The sequence below is a fragment of the Tyto alba genome, unplaced genomic scaffold, assembly GCF_018691265.1.
Source record: "Tyto alba isolate M040663 unplaced genomic scaffold, T.alba_DEE_v4.0 Super-Scaffold_22, whole genome shotgun sequence".
In the NCBI taxonomy this organism is placed as follows: Eukaryota; Metazoa; Chordata; class Aves; order Strigiformes; family Tytonidae; genus Tyto; species Tyto alba.
In genome coordinates, this window is record NW_024881296.1 from 27,742,980 (window position 1) to 27,760,547 (window position 17,568).

The 17,568-nt window shown below is 40.3% G+C and overlaps 1 protein-coding gene and 1 long non-coding RNA gene across 6 annotated transcripts in view; one reads left to right on the forward strand and one right to left on the reverse strand.

The window, feature by feature from the left end:
* LOC122153723 overlaps positions 1-545 on the forward strand; it is a 56,267-nt gene extending 55,722 nt beyond the window's left edge. Inside the window, exon 3 of the long non-coding RNA XR_006165603.1 lies at positions 459-545. This is a non-coding gene — a long non-coding RNA (uncharacterized LOC122153723). The remainder of the gene's footprint in view (positions 1-458) is intronic.
* ARFGEF3 (ARFGEF family member 3) overlaps positions 1-17,568 on the reverse strand; it is a 93,267-nt gene that overhangs the window by 19,597 nt on the left and 56,102 nt on the right. For all 5 annotated transcript variants that reach the window (XM_032983094.2, XM_032983093.2, XM_032983092.2 and 2 more), the window contains 14 exons: positions 16,970-17,136; positions 15,534-15,699; positions 13,990-14,097; positions 13,525-13,740; positions 13,156-13,266; positions 11,687-11,837; positions 10,754-11,068; positions 10,348-10,481; positions 8,684-8,829; positions 6,931-7,110; positions 6,398-6,542; positions 5,169-5,291; positions 2,758-2,861; positions 535-679 (listed from right to left, as the gene is read on the reverse strand). In XM_032983094.2, the coding sequence (XP_032838985.1) occupies positions 535-679; positions 2,758-2,861; positions 5,169-5,291; positions 6,398-6,542; positions 6,931-7,110; positions 8,684-8,829; positions 10,348-10,481; positions 10,754-11,068; positions 11,687-11,837; positions 13,156-13,266; positions 13,525-13,740; positions 13,990-14,097; positions 15,534-15,699; positions 16,970-17,136 (2,211 nt within the window). The remainder of the gene's footprint in view (positions 1-534; positions 680-2,757; positions 2,862-5,168; positions 5,292-6,397; positions 6,543-6,930; positions 7,111-8,683; positions 8,830-10,347; positions 10,482-10,753; positions 11,069-11,686; positions 11,838-13,155; positions 13,267-13,524; positions 13,741-13,989; positions 14,098-15,533; positions 15,700-16,969; positions 17,137-17,568) is intronic.

A 17,568-nucleotide genomic window follows, 5' to 3' on the forward strand; every position in this document is an offset into this window, starting at 1 on the left:
GGAGGTCATAGTGCTTTTTATGCACTTTAGAAATACACCATTTAGTTAAACAGACCACAGGACATAAGTTTGGAAACATATTTAAACAAGTATTCTTTGTTTCTAAACTCTAACTCAACACTGGTATTTTTTCTGTTAAAGGAAGGTCTGCCAATACCAACCTTAAAAGGTTTTCACTCCTTTACTTCAGCTGTGGTCCAGAAAGTATTTTTGTGTTAGCTCTCAGAAATACATACTGGTTGTATTATGAATATCAGGATAATTTCATTATTATTAATTAGAATATTATTACCTTGTCCCAAGAAAGGAGTTGTATCTTTCTCATATATGAACTGTATCTTTTAATATAAAGGTGGTGACGTGACCTGAACTTCCAAGTTCTGTATGTGTACATGTGTGTGTGTAGACAACAGGGAGACAATAAACTAAGAAATTTTTCCCCTCCTTTTCGCTTTCAGCAGTTGAGAAAATTTACAGTGACATGCAGAAGCAGCAACTGATTAATTCTGCATTTACTGCTATCAATACACTTACCAGTGTCATCATCAAAGTCAGAAAGGATGCACTCAATACCATCCTCACTGCTGGCTGACTGTTCCTGCACTCTTCGGGGCAAGTTAACCAGCCGGCCACTGAGGAAGATGGGTTTCAAGGGCATTTTATAGATTTTGGCTAACAACTTGGGGGGGGTGGGGAGGGCAGGAGAGAAAGGAAAAAAAAAGAGAAGATAAATATAGATGGGAAAGTTTGTAAAAGCTATCACATACAACACAGGTATGTAAAATAAAACAAAAGCTATGAAAGCAGCATAATGTTCACATCTGTTCTGTTCATCTAGCAGTAGCGTAAATGAAAGACACTATTGAGGCCAGAAGTCTTCTGTTCATTGACAACTCTCCACTTTTGTAAGACCTCATCTGCAGTGCTGTGTTCAGCTCTGGGGCCCCCAGTATAAGAAGGACATGGACCTGCTCAAGCAATTCCAGAGGAGGCCATGAAGATGCTCAGGGGGCTGGAGCACCTCCCCTATGAGGACAGGCTGAGAGCATCAGAGTTGTTCAGCCTGGAGAAGAGAAGGCCCTTATAGTGTCCTTCCAGTGATTAAAGGGGGCCTACAGGAAAGTGTAGGGATAGGACAAGGGGTGATGGATTTAGACTGAAAGAGGGTAGATTTAGATGAGATATAAGGATGAAATTTTCCTGTGCGGGTGGTCAGACACTGGCACAGGGTGTCCAGAGCAGCTGTGGCTGCCCCCTCCCTGGAAGGGTTCAAGGCCAGGCTGGACGGGGCTGGGAGCAACCTGGGCTGGGGGAAGGTGTCCCTGCCCATGGCAGGAGGGTTGGAACTAGATGATCTTTGGAGGTTCCTCCCAACCCAAACCATTCTATGATTCTGTGAAGTAGGGGGTCAGGGGGGAGAAAGAGAGGAAGAAAAGCAATTTAAGTAACACAACTAGGGGGAAAGGAGTGTGCTCCCTCCTCATTTGTGAAGGATGTGTTACTACTTACTGACTGTACCTATGACCTAAGAAGCTCCACTAGCTGTACGTAGAATATTTCAAAGTTCTGAAGGACTAAGTAAATACTGATAAAAGGACCTGTACAGGTTTATTACAGAGCTTCATTGCCTGGGTTGTCCATTACACATCAAATCCAAACTCTGCAGAATTGTGCTAGAGCTGGGATGTTACTGATATTTTACCAGGCCTTTCTAAAGTAAACCACGTATTTGCAATATGCAGACAGGATTTCTTTTCAGTCATTCCTGTTCTTTTGCTACTGGCAAGTTAAAAGGTAAACAAGATAAAAATGGCTTCTTCTTTTAAAGAGGAAGAAATATTTCTGCCTCACTGTGAACTGGGGTTTGTAAGGATGAGGAAGAGTGATGTGATGCACACAGTATACAGATAGAACATACATTATATATATATATATATAGAGAGAGAGATTCACTATTTTTTTTTTTAGGTGAACAAGACAGAAAGTACAGTTTGATATGTCAGCTGTTTATTACACTGAACTGCTTTATTCCTTCCTTCTCCTCTCAGTCTGTGTACTGAATCTACACATTATCCCTGAATTTAGATATTAAGTCCTTTCAGCTATGTTAATATCCTTTGTTATGCATTTGTATTGTACCCAGAAAAAACATGGCCTGGGTCCAACAAAAAGATCTGCAGGTACTACAGAAATACAAGCAACATTATAAAATCAGACAAGAAACATCCTAATAACCCTGGATAAAAATCTGTACTGTGTGCAAGGAGATTACAGGAAACATGCCAGCATTCTAACTGTTAGAGATTTGCCCTGAGCTTCAGATATGTTTTCATAGTACAGATAAGATGCTTCTGCATTTTAGAGGGTGTAACCTGTTGCTCTTCTTAAGATCTGAGAATTCTCAGTGTGGTCATTTTTTTTCTCCTTCATTCCCAACACTGTTTACAGAAACGGTTTAAATAAGAATGAGCATATCTTTGAATATGTTACTACTAGGTTTTGAACATTCACATTTTCCCACATGCTCCTTGGGTCTGAGTGTTTTTATCTCCTCCGTTTTCCCACCATTAGCTGGCCTAGAAGGTATGTGACTCGTTCAGATTGCCACTCTCCACCTGGCAGTGCAGGTTATTACCACCAGGCTCACCACAGATTCTATTCTGCTCATGCAAACCACCTAACCACTGATGCAAAAGCCTGGAGGTTAGAACTGGTTCCTAGGCCAGGTTAGTACCTGTATAAGATTGTTCATCATACCTGAGAACATCTCCTGAGGTAATCAAGCGCGGGAAGGCACAAGTCTGTAGATGCAGATCCTGATCCTGGCATACAGTCACCCATCTCCTTACAATCTACTTCCCCTAGGGATAGGAAAGGCAGCACGCGGAAGGACAGAATAGAAACAAACACAGCATTAGTTTTCCTTTTTCATTCAGTTGTGCCTTAATGTCTGAATGGAATCCAGAAAATATCCTTTGTTTGATCTTATTAGATTACAACCAGATGATCCCCATACAAACAGTACAGCAACATTTGTCACAGTTTATACATCGACTTTTATATGAATAAATGCTTTAATAAATACATGCCTATTTAATAACTCTTTAGTAGAGTCTTTGAGACTTCTTATAATAAAACCTTATAGTCATCTGTCATATTGACTCCATTCCACTTTTTTCCATGGGTGTATGAATTACTTGCTTATATTCGCCCTTTGCTCAATTACTATACTATTTTTTTTTCTATTCATTTACACCTCAGTGCCCTGGAAAATTCTTCTACCACAAGTTCTTCCTTTTAGTTTATTTACTCCTTAAAGACTCCATTTAATATTTTGTGCTACAATATTTCCTTCTCCTGTCTAATTTAGGTTTCAAAGTCTCAGTTTCAACAGTACGATATCCTCAGGCTCTAGTATCTCAGGTACTAATAACTCTGGGCATCAGCAGACTCCTACTTTTAGGTCAGCCTCACTAAGTGTACTGAATAAGTAGATCAGTTACGAGGCACCCTGTTGCAGAGTTCCTCCTTGGGTAACTCCATTCACTCCAGCATTTTCCCTGTCTGCACAGTCTGTTTTCCTCCCCTCTCAGCCAATGTTCTGTCCATCCTAGAATACTTGGCTCATAACCATTTTTCCAGTTTAGCTAAATACTTCCCATTCAGCACCAAATCTGAAGCTTTACTAAATGCCTATATACATTAACATGTTATTGCCTTAAAAACTATTCCTCTCATAAAATCCACAAGATAAATATTAAATCCTTTATTAAATCCTACTTTCCTTTCTCTACATTTATTTGTTTCTTCTGGGCCCTTAACTATTCCCTCCATAATGTATTTTAAAGTCTTGTCTACTACTGAGATCAGCCACGTCAGCCAGTGAAGTTTGAATCCTTGATGTTTAAATGTACATAAATGGCAATATATTTGCTATTGCTCAGTACTGAAGTATCCCATAGTCCTACTACCTTTAATACAAAAAAAGATCTTGCTTTTTGACATGTAACTATAAAGGGGACAAACTTATCTCATGAAAGTGAGAAACCTAGAGGCTTTTAAGTTCTGCAGAAGGAACATGAGTTCCCTCTACTGGTACTAGACATGTAAGTTTGTTTTCCTTCTGTAGTAATAATCACAATTTTGATCTGTCATCACAAGCTGAATCCTATCCCCACTGAAATCAATGGTGAAATAGCTTAATAAATGAGAGTAACATTAAAGACTAGATCTGCTGCAGTTATGTGCTTCATTTAAAACAAAGGGAGTCACTTACAGACCTAGATACCTCTGCGAATTAATATACATATTTAAAAAAAAAAAAAAAATCCCCATTTTACCACTCATTAGAAGTTTTGCAATTTACATAAGGAAAAAAAAAATCATTGCCACAGTTCAATGAAAAGCGTCAAATTCTGATGATCAAGGCAGGTCAGGGAATGTGAACATGGGGGCAGAATGACCCAACACCACTGGCCTTTCTTCTGAAGTTTGGTGAAGGACCACAATTACTCTGCAGTCACCTTGACTTGGCATGCCTGGTCTCTGCTGCCCTCAGTAACACAAAAAAAAAGACTAATCATGGGGACAGCGTGCTGGTCGTTGCAATGCTCATGGTCTCAATGAAGGTTCAGCAGGTTTTCAGCATTGCATATGCCAAACTACTGTTGCTGAGCTGGGCAAGGGTAGAAAGAAGCCATGTGGCTTTGCTGAATATAAAACATACCCTGTTCTGCTGCAGACAATCCATGTTGTCACTGCACAATATCGAGCCATTTCTGCAATATTTTGGGGTTTGGTTGGTTTTTTTTGTTGTTGTTGTTTTGTTTTTTTATGGTTTTGTTTTGTTTTGTCTTTTTTTTTTTTTAACTTATTTAAATGAATATAAGCAAGTCCTGATGCAAATTAAGATCAAATGAAGCAGACATTTAATAGTGAGATGCATCTCTGCTGCTATAACAACTTGAAGAACTGATAGCATTAAAAATGTTTCTGAAATAATTCCTTGGTCTTGATTTTATTTTTTTAATGAATTCTGGACTCAATTTCTTCACTGCCTCTCTCTTCCCTACCATATTACGTATTACATTATTGAATTCTCCTCTTTTGCAGGATCAAGCTTGACATATTATGACTTAATAGGATCAAAAGAAAATAAAAATATTTACCCAGTCCTTTGACAAACTTCATAAGGCACATAATGTAACTGGTGGCAGCATTGGCAAAGACCTGGATGCTGTCTGTATTTAGAAATGCTTCAAAGACATCAAACACCGGAGCCTGGCGTTTCCCTGTGGAAATAATAAGATGAGAACTCTTCCCCATCCCCCATAAAGGTGGTTTTCCGACAGTTTTTCAACAATTTAAGTGAATCTGTAGAACCTCTTCTATTCTGGGCAGAAACAAATGATCTTAGAATTAAAACCTGAGGCAACTTGTGTAGCCCTTCATAGGAAGTAATACAGATTCCCTCCTTTGCCTTATCTATGAAAAATATCAGTCTATCCCTGCCCAAATGGTAAGAGTAGTTCTGAGCTCTTGAACTCAGCTCAGTAGGTAACACTTCTGTTCAGGGGAGGTTTCTGATTTAGTTCTTGATAACTGCCAAGATGACAGCAGTCACATGGAAAGCTATTCAGAGTATACAGTAACAAAATAGCCTTGCTTCTCCTAAGTATATTATCAGGCTTCAAAAGCTGTAGATACTTGCATTTTGCCATAGATCATAACAGATCTGAAAGAAAAATTTAAGAGGAAAACCATATCCCTTACATGTGACTTGTAACATTTAAAAATACCTTCTAAAGGGGCAAAAGAACAGACTAAAGTGATTGTCTTATATTATCCAATTTCCATACAAGCAAACATCTCTGGGAGAGATGCAGAATCATTCTTACAGCAAACATGGTTTGTAATAGTGCTAGCAACTTGAAGCCTTATGATTAAGTGCCTGGACAAGCACTTGCCTAGATTATCACACTAAGTTACCCTGATGTATAAGAACAATAGATTTCACATAGTAAGAAAGACAGTCCACATGAGACGTGGTGGTTGTATACACTATGATTTTCTTTCTCTAGCAGGACAGTGACAGGGGCCCAGCCAAGCTCAGTACTCCTGTACTACTGTTTTGCTCAAAAATATTCAAGTAGATTCAAAGCATTTCTTTCTCATTTTACTCATCTGCCAGAATCTAGAGGATAAAAAGTCAGAGCAATACCTCTGCTCTCCCTCCCCCCCCAACTAATAAACCAGACATTCCAGTACAGTCCTGGAGTATTGCAACACCACTTTTCAGGTAGGGCATTTAAATATATTGAGTTGGTTACTGTGTCCCCAAGGAATATGACAGGGAAATAAAAGCACATATGAAACAATTGGTGCAGTAAGTCCTTACCCATAGAGTATTCTCCTACAAGGTACTCTTTAACCTCTGACTTGCTGCTGCTGTGCACTGTTTCCAGGGCACTGAACAGGGGTCTCCACCCTGACTGGATCTGGGTAGAACACATTTCCACCAACTCTCCTATAGATGTGACCACCTGCAGATGATGTAGGATAGGTTACAAGAATAAAGCCAAAACCCAGAACTGATACATATATGGACCTTCAGAAGGAATGAGGATGGCTTTAAACACATTCCTAGATTTCATTTTAATTAAATCAGTCTAGACTAATTTTTTTTTTTTTAATATAATAGAAAAGTTTAATTTAATTGCTGAGGTGTACTGTCAGTTGTACTGTCTCTGTGCTCTACCACAATGCTGGCTTAGGTAGGCAGAGCCCTCCTGATTCCCTGAGGATGACTAAGGGGCACCATTTGAAGGGAATTTGGGAAACACTCTCGAGTGGACCAAGTGAACTCTGAAGACCATCCTTCTTATGGGCATGGTAGACCAGACACAGACACCCTGATCTGGGCTGACTTGCCTGGTCTTGGACATCCTCGTCACAGAGCTCCAGTTGCATGATACGCTCAAAGGGGCGGAAAAGCGCCTCATTAAAGTGAAAATGAGAAGGCTCATTCCAATCTGACAACACTTCAGTGAGGATGTCATGGATGAAGGAGACAGCCTTCCGAGACACATGTCTCTCCTTATGACAGGCAGCCTGCAGGGAAAGGAGGAAAATTAGAGTTTGTCCAAGCAAAAAATATGCTGTTAGTGAGACACTTTTAAGGGAGATAAGCACTTCATGTTGCTGAACCCTAAAAATGGCTTCACCACTGATGTGACCAGGGACCCCACTGCAATGAAAATGGGAGAGTACTGCTATGGAAACAGACGACAGAGACTCTGAACTGCTTGGGGGTCCCACAGATGCATGAAGGTTTGCAGACAATTCAAAAAACACAGAGCTATAAATAACTAAATAAATAAATAGAACCCACAGAACAGAACTTGTGTGAAATGCTGTCTATCATTTCTACCATATGACCATTTTTCCCTTCAAAAAGGTAGTTTCTGGATATATTCACCATATCTATCTATGTATGGCCAAATGCCACGTTTTATTTGGCTATTTGTGGAACTTAAAGTGAGAAGGTTCTCATCACTTTTGGAAGAGCTATTAAAAAATTAAACACCAGTGGATCTGGATATAAAGTTACTGTTTTGAGCAACTGTGCAGGTTATGCTAAATTGTGTCCTTTTCCTGATGTTCCTCCTTCTCAGTAATGCTCTCATCTGCACTAAAGTCAACCCAAAAGACTGACCAGCCCTGCATTCTAAAAACATGGAAGGTATTTGAGTTTAAATTGGCTTAGGATCTTAAAAGTGTTCAAAACATGGAAGTATTTAAAGAGGTCTCAGGCTGGCATCCAAACACAAGTGAGACACTAGTTTTCAAGATAAAGGGCTGTTAAAGCATACAGCAAAACTATTCACTGTTATTTCTACTTCATTTAGAGGGATTCTACCGAGACTCCCCAAAGTCTGAACTCTGCTGTAAGACAGACCACACATTTTCTTGAGTCAATGAAATGAACTGCTATGGCAATTTACTGAAGAGCTCATCTTAAAACTCCAGAGAAACATGTTCCCAATAGACCCGGGCAGATGACACCACATACCTCAACAACAGAAAGAAATAAAGTACTGCATATTTATTTACACCAATGACACAAATTAGATAAGCTCTGATTAGTCAAGACCCCGACATTTCACCAGATAAGAGTGAAAGTTTGGCTGAGGAAAGGTCATGTTTTATAACTTAAGCCCATTATGTAGCTGTTACTGGCAAGCTACTGACCAGGGTTCACAAGGAAGAAGGAAAGGGAAAACTGTCACCATCTTCCCAGTTGAGCTGGCTTTACGTGGGAAAAGAAAGCCTGCATCCTTTTATGGGAAGATTTTCAAGGATACAGACCTTGACAGGGAAAGCAAGTAGATGTAGGAGTTACTTGTAATATCTTAGGGTGGTTTCAGTTTTTCCATCACAGACATACCGGAAGTATTGTATTTCAAAAATCCAACACACTGTCACTGGACCTTTTATTTAAAAGTACACTCCTCAGTGGCAGCATCACAATATATGACACAGTATATGCAATACCCCAATGGGAGTGTAACCAGATTTCACAATGTTGAAGGTTGATAGAGATTTTAAGAGCTATCAAGCCTTCTCCAGCTTTTTCAGCTTTGCCATGTCTTGCACACATTCCCATTTTCTCCCCCACTCCTACCTCTACAAGGTGAGGTGCTACCAGGCTCCAGCAGCGCATGAGGTGGAGCAACGGGCGAGATTTACTCCTCACAATTCTGAGCATGACATCACCAAGTCGGAACAAGTGAAGTGCACTTCTCCTGTCCTGGATAGATTTTACTTCACCTACAAGAAAGTATAAGAAAATAAATGGAAGCTAAGCAACAGCAGTTCCTCCACTTGTAGATGTCTAAATTGGAATTTAAATCAGCTTAGAAATTAATAGTATTAAGTTGGGGGGCGGGGGGGGGTGGGGTGGGGGTAGGGAGGGTGGTGAAGAAAAAAAATAAAAATCAGTGTAAAACACAGCCTATGCCTGTGTAGGTAAAAGAACAGGAGACAGACCCAAGTTTTAAGAACAACTTATTGAACACAGCTTATTTTAAGTGATTTTTTTTGCAAACATTTTAAAGACAAAGGCTTGGCAAAGTACTGTAGAAAAGTTAAGCAACAATTTAGATAATTGATATTAAGACCCAAAATAGTAGTTGCAAAAATCTTTGGTGACATCTGCAGGGAAGAATATAAACTGCAAATTCTTTAGTTTTGGTTTGTCCTTTTGTACTTATCACTCAAAGGATATGAAGCAGAGTATGTGAGAAAATACTTTTCTGTCCCCCAGCCAGTAATACTTGTTTCCTACTGAAAGGGATTCAACTTCCATTGTTCATACAACATTTCATTCTCTCATCTAAAATATCTTGGTCCTTTTATCTCTAGCAAAAGACAATCAGGGGGCATACCACTTCTAATATTTAAAAAAAAAAAAAGCAATTAATTGCTCCATCCTAATTTTAATTTAATTACTACTAACTACTGTTGTTTGACTACTACAAACATAAGATCATCACTATTTAATAAAGTGATGAATGTTTTGGCCTGGAGACAAGCAAGAACAGAAAAGGAACAACTTAAAGTGTCACACTGGGAAAATGACAAGTAGCACTTCAGGGAGAGGGGAAACTGATTAAATTGGAGACATACCAGATAAAATCCATGTCTGCCACAGGACAGAACAAACCCATATGACTAATGTCACTTCTAAAGGCACAATACAAATTTAAGTGATATATCTTTCTTTGGGTCCAATTCTTCTGCTTTATTTGAGACAGTGATGGAAACAACAATTTACAGGCTTTGTACTGTAAGGTATATGCTTCACTCTGCCAGGGAAGTGCAAGCAGGACAAATCCCACTTAACATTCTTCAGTTGTGAGCTGTGTTTGCTATTACCCATTTTCTGAACACTTCCAAGGATATCCCATTGTCAAATGACTAACCTAAATCATCTGTCTTAGGTCTACGTTCACCCAGGTTTCCCTACTGGATCTGGCTCCAAAATGGAGCTATGATTAAATATCTGTGGACAATTAACACCCCAAAGTCCAAGAATGAAATTAATGTCCTCTGAAGTGTTTCATTGCAGGTGTGGATGTGGTGTCTGTCCAAAACCAGCGCTCAACCTTTCCTAAAGACTTTGAATTGCTCCTACAGAAAGATCTTACTAGACTACATACTGTGTTTTATTTATACCTTGTAATTTCAGTTGGAAAAATTAAAACTGTAAAAAACAAAGCAAGTCCTGTAAGTAGTGCAGTTGTGTATGAAACACCGAACTCTGAAAGGGATCCTCAGGAAAGTTACCTGGCATTGCTAGGGAGTAATCAACTGTATCTGTGACTGAATGGAAAAGCTGGGCCTGAGAAGCCTTCTTGAGCTGGTAAAGGAAGCCTGCCAGTGCCATCAAGTTTAACTTGTCAGCAGCGTCTTCAAAGAGCCTGTGAGTAAAAGAACAGAATCTTACTGAAAAATTCATGAGATGCAGACTTAAATGTCTACATAAAAGGAAACCCCTTATCTGTACATGACTGCTATGTGTTGCCTTTGGTGACACACGGGGTTATTGAGGGCTTTTTCATTTATACAGTGCTACAGGAAGACTTTGATCCAGAAGCTTTATTACTTGGAGGTTGGAAAGTAGGGTGCTGTAGGACCAACCAGAAAACAAAAAAACCACAAGGATTCTGGTTCCTGACAGGGCTGCTTTTACCTGTCAGCTTGCGTGGAGAGCGTGAGAACAGCCTTGGCAGCACTGGTCCCACACAGCAGGCTGCCTCCACGGAAGTCAAAAGCTCTGCCCTTACTGCTCTCCTTGATGAGTTCCTGGATAGAAACTGGCTGAATGACAGGGTTGCTGCTGAGGGTGGTCTCCTGCTCAGGGGTCAGAACCTGGGGAGACTCCCCAGGCTCGGAGTCTGGGTGCAGCCCTCCAGGTGCCTGCTGCGACTGGGTGATGGTAAGGGAGGGCTGGGAAGCACCATCACTGAAGTGGGTGTGCTCCAGCGTGCTGATGTACTCACACACCCTGAGAACAAACAAGAGAAGCAAAAGATGAATAAAACCCCCAAAACAACAACTCCTCCCCCTGCTAATCACCAGGCTTACTGAAGAAACACTTGGGTCTGTACTCCAGAGGTAAGTCAGAAGGATAGTGCAAGTACAGCTCTTGGCTGCCTCTCAGCCCCACCACTGTGGGCTTCCAGGTTACATGGAAACCTGTTGCCAATTCACAGGCACTGATTTCTACATCTGAACCAGATATCATGCACAGGACTTCTTCCTCAAATCATAAACAGACGATCTCTAGCTCTCAGACGACACATAGATAACCTGTTTTCTTACATCCTTTGGCTTCCTGTGTGCCTAGACAGCAATTAGTTTAGTGGAGGTGTCTGAAAAGCCCGTTTAGGTTCCTGGGTCTGCTACAGTCTTCTGCTAACTTTGAAATTTCTAAGCACTGATTTTGTCTCTGAATAGTGGTGGAAAACAGCACCATGTTTTCTCTTACAGATACCAGCAGCTAATTCACTCTGACACTATTTATACAGAACACTCCCACAGCATGTAAAGTTCTTTTTGTAAGACCATTACTTTCAGGCAACATGGCATAAATTCTGTTTCTTTTGGGAAAGCTGATGAGTACCTGAACACATGAGGCCAACAGTCCTGATTGTGGCTTCCCATCTCCAGGCCCACATTAAGGACTGCATCCATACACAAAACATGAGCAGTGTGCAGGCAGACTCCCTGCACTTTCCCCATCTGCTCCAGTTTCTGCTCCACTTTCTGTTTCACTGCAGCATGAAAATAAATAAAAAAAAAATCAGTAGCTTCTCCAGCTTTTAAACAAACAGTGGTTTGTATATACAGTGATGGCAAAAGTGTACAGTCTGAAAGCTATAAAAGAATGTGGATTTTAGACAAAAAAACAAATCAGAGAACCCAATTTCTTCCCAATAAACATACGGCAGTTTTAAAATTAAATCCCTTTGATTGATCTTAAATGTATGAAAAAAAATCTATGCCAGATTGACACTCTCCACCCCCATTTGCTGCCCACATAACAGATGTAGATTGCCAGTGATATTACATGTTTCTCTTTGGAGCTGGATGGGTGGATATTTATTTATTTTTACCAAAATCTCCTTTGCTACAGAAAAAAAACCCAAGCGTTTGCATATTTCACATCTATTTCCATACAAAAGTTTCACCAAAGAACTTTTGTTAGTAGATACTCTTGTCAAAGCAAAACTAATCTTGATCTGAACTACAAGCATGTGTACATCGTTCTTTTTCCTGAAAATCTCTGAAAATATTGGTTTTCATGCTGTATGGAATGGAAACAAATTTTAAAGCTTTGCAGGCTTTCATAGAACAGATCTGTTGGTCTCTGGCCACCACTAGTGCCTGCTCTTTGCTTCAGCGTGGCCTGGCTAACTCGCTTCAGTGATATCTAGCAGTGTGGTCAAAAGCTAGTTTGTGCTCAGGCCTATTCAGTTTTGTTTTCTCTATCAAGACACCAAATTTAAGTGCTAAACAGGGTCATTTGTGCAATGCTCTGTTTTGTTATGGGTTGCTTGCCATGAGAAATCAGATGTCATCAGACACATTTTATGTGCTTCTCCAAAGAGCCACTGGAGACAACAATTGAATTTACTGACTTCCACTGCACTTGAAGTAGTGGTATAGAGATGCAGAACTTTTTACATGTTAGAAATATATTTTTTTTTTATTCCAGCTTCATTTAACATGATTCAGAAACAGTTAAATACCTGATGATGACAAAAGACAACTAAAGATGTACACACAAGACCTCTGGTTGTAACTAGTATCAGAAGACTTAAAAAGTGCACACTTCAAAAATGCTGTTGGTTTATCTGTCCCACTGATTCCAGTTCCATATAAAATATAATTAGTGTGACATAATGTTAAGAACGTAGGACAGCAGAACATGTCCTGAAGCCTCTAGACATACATCTCATATGCCTACAAGTGAACAGTGCACAGGAGTGGCATTTCCCTCTGTCCTTCTTCTATGCGTAGCAAAGTACTTTCCAGTTGCATCTTTGCAGACAATATGAGATAAGATAGGTAATTTAATCACTCAGTAACCTTGAGCTATAGTATCACTGGGCTCTTGAATTTCTTTTTCCTCTTTCTCTTCTTGGACACAGGAGGCAGCAGCCATTTGGGCAAGAGCAGATGCACAGTTAGCAGCAACTCCTGTAAGGCAGAAATACACTTAGTGTTTAATCAGCACTTCCTCCCCAGTCCCCTACAATCTTGACAACAGGTTGTGTCGAGGAAAGTTGGCTGGATACGTCTATGCTGCAGGGCAGGTGCACTCTATGGGGAGTCCTACAGCCCAGGTTCCTATCCAAGACTGGAACAGGATGCTGCTTTTCTCTCTCCCAAATTCATTCAAGGGAAGTTACCATCCTATTTTATGAGTCTGCCACAACATCCCACATGCAGCAGTACCTAGAGCACAGCTCAGTCGGGCCGCCCTCCTCAGTCCATCCAGGCTTACGCAGATGGAGTCCTTCTCCTTTTGGTTCTGCTCCTTGGCTCCTTCTGCTCCCAAGATGAAGGCCAGCCCCTTGGAGCTGCCTGCCATGCGGCCAGTCAGTGGTGTGGACAAAGTGTCAATCAAGTTCTTCCAACAGCCGATTAAAAGGTATCGGGCAAAAGCAACTCCTGTAGTGAGAAACACATTACTAATGCCACTGGAAAATGATGCAACAGCAGCTTTATCATCAGTGGTAAAAAAGCAAGTCACATTTGTCCTCTGTATGCTGCACTGCCAATTTATGTGTAGGATGTACTGACATGCTTCCCTCAACCCTTAAATTGTTGTTCTAAAACACAATTTATCTGAACATGCTTATGGTATATAGCAATCCACTGCTGGTAGATACACTTGTGCTTATAATACAGTCTTAATACCTGCAACAACAGAATCATCTGTCTTCCGGTTTTGGGAAAGAGGAGATTGAGCTGAAGCAGATGCCATCAATTGGCCACCAATTGCACTGCTTCCCAAGCCATCGATGTCTGTCAGAACATTAAAAACCAACAGATTACTATTCAACGCACAGATGGTGTAAAGAAAGCATCTCTTACTGGCTCTTTGTTCACATAAGTACTAGCACTCCTGACTTCTCAGGTTTGCTTTTTAGCTGCTCTTTCCTGGCACCCTTCTGAAGCCTCGGCATAAAAATGAGTTGTGGCATCTTATGCTTTGCCCAGTATAACCAACATTTTCTTGAAAAGGGCAAATATCCCACTCTGAAAAGCCTCCTCCCCCCGCGCTGAAGTTACACAGTTTAAAAGAACTCTCAGCAAATATTTCATGGCATTTCTTACAGTTCAGAACTTCCCACACCCTTAAATCTCCACATTTCTTAGTATAACCTTTCAAATCTTGCTAAGTCCTGCATCTAGATGTTCCCAGACCTCAGTTTGAGTCCTCAAGATGCACCAGGATCCTATGTCCTAAATGTGATTTTTAGTAGACTTATGTAGGTTCAACCTTAACAAAATAAATACAACCCTTTCTCCAACACAACAAAAGACCACCTTCTCGCAGAGATTTTAATGTTAGGAACATAAGGTTGACTTCCTTGCTAGTAGCCCCTGTCTGTCTCTTCTCCACATCCTTCAAGGCTATTGTTTTTCCAAAGTGCTTCTTTCAGCCTCCCCGCTCCATTGCTAAAAGCAACACCAAGCTCAATAGAACGAGCAAAAAATTTCAGAGCAGTGCCCTTTGATTACCAGGCAATGGCTCAGCTAAAGCCAGGGTTCTCCCTGCATACACTGTTTTAATTACTTCTTCATAATTAAACAATATACATGTTCAAGCAGACAGTGCATTTTATATCAATACAATACCATAGACATCCTGCTGCCTTTCAGCTGATACAATTTGACTTTTTCCCTCAAAAGCTAAGGATTCTTTTTAAGCATTTCTTAGAGGTGCTCCAGGTTTTCAGCTTTTCTCTAGCACCATTTGGCATATCCCTGGCACAGCACAAATCTGAACCCAGGGGAGCCCAATCTGTGAAAGGCTTCCAGTATCAGATGCCACTATTTATATCTGTACTGCACTACAAGCATACTGAAATGGGTTTGCTATGACATCAAGAAAACAGCAGCTTTACTGCTTATCATTAACAGGTACCAAGTCTACCAAAACTGAAGTTGACAGAATTAAGAGATGTTTTGGTTCAGTGAACAAACCTACTCTCTCTGTCTCCCAGGGACAGTTCATTTTTAAACCCATGCTCCACAAGCTTCATGTCTGATCCAAAACAAACACTGAAGTACCTGCCACAGTTAAGTTTGCTTCCTTCTCTACCCGTAATTTCATGAAATACCATGTGTTGCATGATGACATGCCATTCTGTATGTAATGCAATGAAGTAGCGTGTTGTAGGTTGTTTTAGACGCGTGTTTGGAAGTTAGCCTTGCCACCATAACATAGTACTGACCAGTCAGCATGGTGATAAGTGGAAGGCTGTGCTCTTCAGGGCTTCCCCAGTATCCAGCTTCCCCCAGCATGTTCCTTTCTAGTACCTGGTGGTACAGTTCTTCAACCCAGGCCTGGGAAAATACCATCAACACTCCACTGGACTGGACCTGCTTCATGAACTCCTTCTGCAGAGAGCCATGAAAGCCAGATGTAAGACAACAGTAAGTGCTACAGCATAAGCCTTGGCCCCCAGATCTACTCCTGAGCGTAAGGTAATGCAGGAGTAAAAATGAAGTTGTGCAAAAATAAGAACTAACCAAGGATAGCAAAGTATCTCTATAGTTGAGAATGACACAAACAAAGAGATTTCCCTTCTCTTATTGCAGTTTGAGCAAGAGCAAATCATAATGACAGTTCTTGCACAGTGACAATGACACATGCTGATCTCTCACTATTTCCACAAAGTAGGGGTAGGATCTCATTTCCAACAAAAAGAAGTTGTGACACATAACGCTGCCTGTCCAGCAATCAGGCCCTTCTGCACTGAACAGTCACCACAGATGAAATGGAGTCCAATTAGATATCTGAACTATTTTCAACAATACTTAGGTCATGCTCAGGCCTGTTGTGCACAGTGCTGTCCCTAGAGAAGGTTCTGAGTCACGGATTTACTCTTCACAGCTACTGAAGATCATACCAGAACTAATGATGATGTTAAAACCCACTTGTTTTTGAAGTCTTCTAGAATGTAAATTCTCTTACATGGGAAGCTCAGCAAAAATGGTACGTTTTGACAGATTTTTTTTTTTCTTTTTTTGTTCCATGTAACACCATTTTTTTTATTTTTACGAAAAGTCTGAAATGCCTTCTCTTGGTCAACTTAGTTGAAAAACACAGATTCATGTTTTATAACTTCTGCAGCCTTCAAAACAATTTTTAAAAAGACTAAGAAGCTGAGGAATCCCAGGTGCCACAGAAATCATTAGTTCATATTACTAAAACCTAATTATTTTTCACTCTAACTTCTCATGTCTTCATCTGAATAAACACAAATTAAGTATTAAGCAAGAAATTTGTCATTATGCTCAAAAATAGTTGCAAGATGAAGGTATGTCCCTTGATCACATGCACTAACAATACTTGATGCATCACAATACTAATGAAGATCTGTTCTGAAGATAGAATATTCATCAGAATGACTGCTACTGTAATGATAATGAGTAAGCAGCATACATTCCCCCCCAAATTACAGAGAAGCTATGCAATTCAGATGCATGACAGTTACCATGCAAGATTTATAAGCAACTTGGAGAATGCTTCATTTGTAATTGTTATTTCTCCAGTTAGCAAGCAGCCTAAAGGCTTTATGTGTTATATGTGAAAAGCCTATTTTATGTAAAAGGAAGCAAAACAAATTTTCTTTTTTTAACAGTTTTTACACATACCCCAACTCACCAGCAACACAGGGGCTTGGGCGGGCTTCTTCCTGTAGTAATCCGAGTTGGCCAGTTTTAGGTTGAGCAGCAGAGTGTAATGTGAGACCATGTAGAGACTGTCTGCATTCATTAGAGTCTGGAAGCTGAAATTTAGGTTTCCCTCAAATCCTGGTGAGTGCATCATACCTAACAAAAACACCATGTGAGCTCTCACATTTTACACAGATTTTGCCTGGAAAAAAAAAATCAGAAACTAACCCTAGCATTTCAGCAGCAACAGATTGCTAGAATAGTTAATGAATCATCAGTAAAAATTACTCTACTAAATGTACTAGAATAGAGAATAGAAAAATAAGTAGTCCATCTACAATGCAGTGCTGCAAAGGCAAACTGAACACTCCAGTCACAGTCCAGCAAAGCAACAAGCTAAATCTGAAATACACAAGGAACATCAACATTCATTGGGATGACTGTAAGGTACAAAGCAAAGGGCAGGCTATATCTGCAATGCTTTCAGAAAGGCGCCGTGGGAAGGAGCAGAGGCAAAGCCTGCACGCTTAACTGAGCATACGTGGCACCAAATGAGGGTGACAGCCCTTTTAACCCCCCAGTAAATCT